Source organism: Dipteris shenzhenensis, chromosome 12 (assembly GCF_047967505.1).
Source record: "Dipteris shenzhenensis isolate YYH24624 ecotype China chromosome 12, Dip_SZ_1.0, whole genome shotgun sequence".
NCBI lineage: Eukaryota > Viridiplantae > Streptophyta > Polypodiopsida > Gleicheniales > Dipteridaceae > Dipteris > Dipteris shenzhenensis.
Window position 1 is genome coordinate 18712361 of NC_141607.1, and position 8103 is coordinate 18720463.

The 8103-nt window shown below is 41.4% G+C and overlaps 1 protein-coding gene across 1 annotated transcript in view; it reads left to right on the plus strand.

Moving 5' to 3' along the window:
• LOC147895929 (arginyl-tRNA--protein transferase 2-like) overlaps positions 1-2408 on the plus strand; it is a 64710-nt gene extending 62302 nt beyond the window's left edge. Inside the window, exons 6-7 of the mRNA XM_087383074.1 lie at positions 1411-1705; positions 1892-2408. Of these exons, the coding sequence (XP_087239200.1) occupies positions 1411-1705; positions 1892-2035 (439 nt within the window). The 3' untranslated portion in view covers positions 2036-2408. The remainder of the gene's footprint in view (positions 1-1410; positions 1706-1891) is intronic.
• The last annotated feature ends 5695 nt before the right edge of the window (positions 2409-8103 follow it).

Consider the following 8103-nt stretch of genomic DNA (forward strand, 5'->3'; position numbering starts at 1 on the left):
TGCCTTGGCACTGAGCACTTCCCAGGATGTTTGCTTTAGGACCTGAGGAACTTTGAAGAAGCTTCGGTGGCCTCCTTGGACAGTGCTTACATAGGAGGACTTGTTCGGCACTTCACGCACGGGCTTGTCCCTGGTCTATTTTGCGTGGTGGACTGCATGTCATTGTTAGTCGGCTCCTGGGTACTCTTGAAGGTGGTGGCTCACTGGGACTCTGGTTGCTTTCAATGTTGACCTCCTGAGGCTTCTGGAGACCAAGCATTTCTTCCAGACGAGTTATGTCATTTTCTGCTGCTAGTCAGCGGATTTCCAAGAGAGAGCACCTGACAACAGCAGTTCCCTTGGAGCCATTTTGCCAGTTTTTTTCCTCAACATGAAGAGTGAAGCCAGGAAAGGAGTCGTACTGTTAAGGGATGTCGTTTTTTTCCTCTTCCCATCCTTGCATATCAACATCATTGGCATCTACAGATGGGCCTGCTGCATGCGTGATCCGTACTTCTGATCCTTTTCCTAGATTCATTTCAGTAGCCTTTTCAATCTTAGTCATGTCAAGGTTTGTGGCGGTGGCAACCTTATCCCCTCCATTGCTAAAGGAGGCCATCGTTCCCCCAGGATTCAATATAGGTCAAAACTCCTTGACCATTTTTTCATGTCTGCATTCTTTATTTTGTAATAAGTATTTTTTGAACGACTTCATGTACTAAAGTTTTGAAAAACTCACGAGAAGATCATATGTGACCGTGTGCAGCAATGGTTGTGATTGGAGAGATTTGTATGATGTGCAAATGGAAAGGGATACAATATAGTATGGGATCCCTTGCCTTCACCTTGCAAGTCTCTGATTTCACCATCTAACCCCTTATGCCCGGGCTCAACTACTCAGACCTATCCATCTATTCAAACCAGTCTATGGGTTAAAATAGCATGCTGCAATGTATACATCTGTAGTGCTGGCACACGAGAAAGACACTCTTCTGTCTTTCCACATCATGTGCAATCTCTCCTTCAGAAAAACTATGTGCGACCTTTCTTGTGTCTGTAATGGTGGATCAAGTCCTTTTGGTTCTGACTGCTTTTTCTCATCCAGTTTGGCTGTCCCTCATAGATCTAAGGCTGTTCCATGTTGTCCTGCTCGACAAAAGTAAACTTCTTGTATACCTGATGATTTGTTGCTTTATAGTTGAAATGATTAAATGTTGAGGGGGGAGGGGTGCAAGCTAGGATGCAACAAAATTTTAACCTTTAAGAGGAGGAGGTGTACACGAGGTAACCCTGCAATATGGAAACAGTGCAGTGATGGGGAATGCGGGGTTTGTGGGAACTTTCTTGGGAGTAATGAGAGCTGCTGGTTAGGAACGTCTTGACACATTTGTTGATTATCACATTGTATGTACTTGGTCTTCACTGATGCAGGTGGATCCCATTTGACATAGCTTCTCCTTTGCTTGACAAGCAAGCTTATGTCTGCTTGTCAGATTACTGTGATAATGCAATGCAAAAATCCACACACGACTTAACCAGGGCAGGGGAAACTTCTGCTGTTATATATAATGATGCATTCGGTGAAGAGCCAGTAGACATGGAGCTTGACGAAATGGAGGATCAAAGATCAATCATCATAGTTAAAAATTATGCTAGCAGCAGCAAAGAATCTGAAGATGTAAACAACGTTCTACTGAAGCTAGGCAATCAATATCTGCAATTCAAGGTACCTATTTTGACGATCTCTTGGGCCCAAAGCTGTTACAGCAACCCATATATCTTGTCAAGTAAACTTTTTAAGGTTGATTTTGTTTCTAGGGTCAGTTGTGGCTCCATGTAAAGCCTGATATTTACTGGTTTGGATTAGCAATGTTGTTATGTTCATCTGCTAATTTTAAATGTCTTGGTAAAGCATCTACGAGCTTGGACGGATATGCCACAAGTGCATATGGATGAATTGGCACGTGAACTTCGGAAGTATTCTCAAGTTGCTGGCCCCATTCTAGCGGCAAGAATGGCATATGCCTTGAACGTTGATGAAGTTCACACAGACTGATTGAGGCAAGTGAGGTCTTGGCTTTGTGGTTTCAAGGATTGATATCACCAGCAAGTTAATAATGATGCTTGCGCGTTCTTGTGAGAAATCATGAGAATTCATTAAGAGGCAAGTGAAACTCTTGGCCTTGTGAGTCCAAGTGTTCATAGGTGGTCTCATGTCAGATGACCTCTTTACCAACAAGTTACTAATTGGTTCTTGTAAGAAACTATGAGAAATGGTAGACTGTATTATCCACTAAAGCTATTTTTGTAGCTGTATGTATATAGTCAAATAGTTGGTGTGAAGCACCAAAAAAAATAATAGGCATACCTTCTAATTTGTTGATTAGCTTGTCAATGTACAATATGCAATTTCGGTATGAAAAAAACACTACTAGTTTTCTAATTTGATTGATTGTAAAGCGTACTTTACCCACACCTTTTGAACTTCCACAACTTTTCAACGTGGTATCAAGGATTTTAAAGTTAATTTGACATGTAATGAGTGTATTACTTCTTTGACATGTTGATGTAACTCTTATTGCTCCTCTGTCCATTGACGATCTTTGCTTTTTTTTGCTTCATTCTACTTCTTGCATATTGTCTTCTCTTTGCTTATTGATACTAAATCTTTTTAATTATAAAAACCCTCTTCTTGATTTCATTTCTGCATTTTCTAATTTGTTGTATTGTGGTAATGTTGTCTTTGTTGTCTGTTTTTCTTGATTTTATCCGTCTGATCATCATAATCTAATTTTGTCCATATCATTTTGATTGTCCACAATTTCCTATCCGTATCATTCCGCTTGTCCACGTTTCATAATCTCGAAGAAAATATCATCACATATTGTATACATTGTCCTCATCTTAGAGAAAATATCAGACTTTTAATTAAAAGCCTCCTTGATGAGATTTGACATATCGTTTGTTTTTAAAAATTGTAATGTGCCACAACTTCATTGAGTATTACTTGACATCTACATCTTTGTCTTATTTTCTTTCATGAGCTCATAGGCTATTCTTTAAATGCAGCAAAGACACAAAAAACTGACATCAGTATTGTCACTGTAACATTCAAAATTAATTGTATCAAGAAAATTGAGTATATTTTCCTTAAACGCATCTGGTTATCGCTAGCTAATTGAAAGTAGTGTTGCACCCCGAGTTGCAACCACCACTGAATGCGAAGCTAGGAGCCCCCTAATGAAGAGGCGAAGGGTGAAGCGAAGGGAAAAGTGGCAAAGGACGGAGCAGCCAACTATCACTTTCTCTCGATGATTTCGTGGACCGAGTGGCCAATGGACCCGGAAGGTGCATTAACACCACCAACTCAGAACCGAATAAAGGGCCTGACACAATAGGTGGGCGAATGTTACGGCGGATTTCAGAGCCCGTAAACTCTTGTAAAGGTGGTGGGTAGTAAGCCGCATGTGTCAGCTTCACGCCACACTATAAATAGTGAGGTCCAGAGTGTAGAGGAAGAGCTTAGTCGAGTGCAGCCTGTTTGTATCTAATCGATTGGCCATATGAAATAGGAAAAAACTATGTTACTTTGCTCCCACATCGTTTGTTCTCGCGTCGCATAGGCCGCACTTGTTTCACATTCGTTTGATATAGGAGAAAGTGGTAGAGTGCACGTGATTCAAGTGTAGTGCATGAAGGAGCCACCAAACGAACGATCAAGAAGGCAACTGAGATACTGGGATGTAGCGATGAAACAGGAGCGTGAGCAAACCGATGAGTTGACCACTACCCACATCGAACACCGAGGCTGAAGGGAGAAACCAAAGGAACCCAGGAACCCCATCTTCAACAACGATTTCGGATGATTTTTGGCAAGGACACACAAGCAAAGAATATGAAACAATGTGTGGAAGGGACCCGGAGTGTGGAGAGAGAGTATCTGCCACTCTACTGGCCCAAACGTCATCAAGGGGCCCCAAATCTTCATATCTCTCTCTCTCTCCCAAGGTTTGGCTCAACCAATGGGAATTTCGAACAACCCAAAAAACGGAAAAAAAAAAGGATTTTTCCTTCCCCACAGCCCAGGCCAAAATTGAATATGTTTTGGTGAAGTTTGAAGGGGCCGGAAGGTGAGAGTATCGTGGTGCTTCAAAGATGGAATTTGGAAAGGCCTTTTAAGAAACAAAATGAATTATATAAAAAGGTATTTTTGCTTCTATTGAGCGTTGCCTTCACTTAGGCCTCCTCGTGGCAGGCCAAAAAGAGAAAACGAAAGGAAAGAAGAGGAAGAAGACCACACCAGTGATCAAGGCAACATGACCAAAGTTAAGAGCGAAGTTTCAAAACTTTGACTTGGTTGATGGAGAAAATCCCCAATCCCATGTCCATGGTCCATCCTATCTCCATGATTCTTTGAGAACAGTGGTGATCCTGAGAATCATTCATCCACAAGAGTCTTCCCCACCACATTTGCTAAGAAGGCCATCGAATGGTACGACCAATATTTAGATAGGTATTTCACGTCATGGGATAAGTTAAAGTCTCTATTCTTGAGAAGGTTCTAGTACAAATTCAGCAAGGAAGATGTATTGCTAAAGCTCAATAATCTCAAGCAAGCGAAAGTCGAAACAATACACGACTTACCAAGATTAGGGTGCTGACTAATCAACTTGACAATGCATCAGATGTGATGGCATTGAGGTCGCGGTTGTTGAGTAGCCCCAGTTTGGGATCAAAGTCGTGCAACATGGAGATATGTACTTGACAAGGATGTATGATGAATTACTCCAATGAGTAATTACGTTGGAATAGGGGAACACAGAGTCTCGAAAGAAGAAGAAAGCACCGTCTCCAAAGTAACCTGGAGAATGGGGAGGTCTAGTGCCATAAATGTAAGAAGAATGGCCACATAAATAGCGAACGAATGTAGAGCGGGTTGATTCTATACGATCTACAATTGTCCAGGACACTATATCTAGAGCTATTGGTACAACAAGAGCAAGAGAGCCTTTGAAGTCAATTAGGTGGTACAAGATCCAAAGAAAGCTTATAAAGTGAAAGAAGCGCAAACAATGTGTGCTACCTCTGTGGAAAAGTAGGGCACAGGAAGAGTGAATGTTGGCTTTGGAGGAAGCAGTTGACATGCTATCAAAGCATGCAGTGAAGATGGCAGGACACCCCAAGATTATGTAGTGATTATTGAAGTAGACACGAAGGTGGTTACAGATCATGAGGATTGGCCAAAGCAACGCAACATGAGTCGAAGCGACCCCACTTCAATTGGAAGCAAGAAAACAAGACCACATCACAAATTAGCCAAGAGCTAAAGTAGAAAAAACCACTCATCAAAGTGAAAACATCAGGTCGACCAAGGATGAGCGAGAGATTGAGGGCAGTAAACCCAAACAAGAAAAGAATAAAGATCACCATCGAGATGGTGTAGATGAAGATCGAGTCAACATGGGACAAGTTCAAGGAGTTAAATGTCATGATTGCTATTAGCCAACTAATGGAACTTGCACCCCACTGCACGAAGCTCTTCCAAAGTCCAATGATAGAACACTAACCATCAACCACCCCGCTCGTGTCAACAATTCAAGTGAAGAAGCGCATGTGATAGATGTAAATGTCTGGAATCATAATGTGAAGGAAGTGGTAGTGATGGGGGTTCAGGGGTCAATATCATGTCGGATGAAATACGAAAGAGACTCAAGATCAAGTAACTGAAGCCTTTACCATTCAAGATCAGAAAGGTTGGTTTTGCTAAGTGGGATGCTCAAGGATGGTCGCATCAAGATCCAAGCAGCCTACTTCACAATGACATTCATCATGGTAAAGACGGAGGACGAAGGAGGGTACCCGATGCTGTTGGGATGATCATGGCTAAGAGGTGTTAAGGTGCTTCACAACTGGGGTAACAAAGTCTTAACCATAACCCAAGAAGGAAACAAAATGTTTGTACCCATCGGTAAGGGCACAATCAAGAATGAATACAAGCCAAAGTGTCTGGAGGTCGATGAAGGCTACGCCTTCAACATTGAAGAGAAGCTGCTACCGAAACGGAGGCCCAAAGCTAAAGAACCACATATGGATTTTCCCAAAGTCTTTGTCGACACAAAAGAAGGCCAGTGCAAAGTCAAATAACAACTTGCCAGCCAAATCTATTGAGTAAATGGTTGTGGACAAATCATTGAGGGATAGGTGAATTGTAAAATCAATGTGGGATCGAACGAGGAACCAAAGGTGATTTAGATCAACAAAGAACTTCTCGCGAAACTCATCGCAACACTCGGGAGTAGGAAGATGTCTTTGCATGGGAGTGAACAGACTTAAAGGGGGTTTGATCAAGCCTAATTTAACACCGAATCCCACTTATTTCCAATGCAAAACCCATTTGGCAACAACAATACCAAATGAATGCATAACTATGCAAAGTTGGTGAAGGTGAGATAGACCAACTGCTCAAGGCAGGGTTTCTCTATCAAGTGGATCGAAGCATTTCGCTATTCCCAATCATTATCGTGCCCAAGAAAAAAGGCAAGCACGAAATGTATTCAGTCATGGATGGATACAGTAGGTATAACCAGATCACCCTGACCAAAGAAGACCAAGAGAAGACAATGTTCATCACCAAATGGGGGGCGTACTCAAGGAAAGTAATGCGATTCAGATTGAAGAACGCAGCAGCAATGTTTTAGTGCTTCATGGTGGAAAGTTCCAAGACTACATGGATAGCTTCCTCGCAATATTCCTACATGACTTCTTAGTCTACTGCATGAAATGAGCACACTTGGAGTGTTGAGAAAGGTATTCCAAAAATGTAGAGAAACAAGGATTTCTCTTAACCCATACAGGTGTGTCTCCTAATGTGTTCTCAAGTGTATTGCTTGGGCATACAATTTTTGACAAACACATCATGACATAAAATTCAAAGATAGATGCCATTAAGAAAATGAAGGATCCGAACAATGTCAAGCAAGTGTGTTCATTCGTAGGATACTTGAGCTTCGATCGAGAAGCTTCATCAATAATTTTGTGGGTGTCGTTGAACCATTACACTACTAGCTAATGAGAGCTGACACAAAGTTCAAATGGAGCAATGACCTAGACGAAGCATTCAAGATGCTACATCAAGGCCCTGATCCTATGAAAGCTCAACTGGAATATAATTTACCATGTGATGTTGATGCACCCAAAATGGTAATCGGTCGATTTTGGCACAGCCTAAAGGGGACTCGGACTTCCCCATCTACTATGCAACCAAATATTCTCCTCTAATGAGATGAACTATTCAACAACTTAAAGTGAGGCATTAAAGATGGTCTATAATCTACAAATTTTTTGACATTATCTCCTAGGAAACTCATTCATTTTCTATATAGATCACCAAACAGCATCATCAACAAGACAATCATGAAGCCATGGTTAATCTGATGGATGTTGCTACTCCAAGAATACAACTTCCAAATAATTCACAAACCCAGTTCTTCACATTTCATGGTAAATTTATCATCGAAAACCAAAGATGAGAAATCTAGCAAAGGGCTCCACCACAATCTTTCTGATGCAAATTTATCCCCCCTGTGTGTCGATGTACCAAGAGAAGCAAAAAGATGTCATTCAGTATCTCTTGATTGGAGACTTTCCCCTATCAACTTATAAGAATGAAAGGCACAAGATAGCTCTAAAAGTGTATAAGAAAGGGGAGGACATCACACACACACACAATATTTTTGCATATTGCCTACACCTTTGGGTGAAAGGATACTATTTTACATGTCGTGCATTACACTTTTGTATAGTGCCTATAACTCATGATAAAAGGAACACACACAAACGAGAGAGAGAGAGAGAGAGAGAGAGAGAGAGAGAGAGAGAGAGGTCACAAGGGATAAAAACATCGTGTTAATTTTCCATGGTTTCAAAAGGAGTCCTTGGAGACATGCAACCCTTAGCACTCGTTTTGCTAGCAAAGGGGTTTATTAACCCTTGAAACCCCTCTTGTTGGGCTTCATCATCATGACTAGTATTGGTTGGGTGGATGAGCCCTTTGTCACCCCTTTTTCCAATGAAAGGGACGTTGAACACTTCATTAAGCTTGTAGTGGCAAGGACACTTTATGAG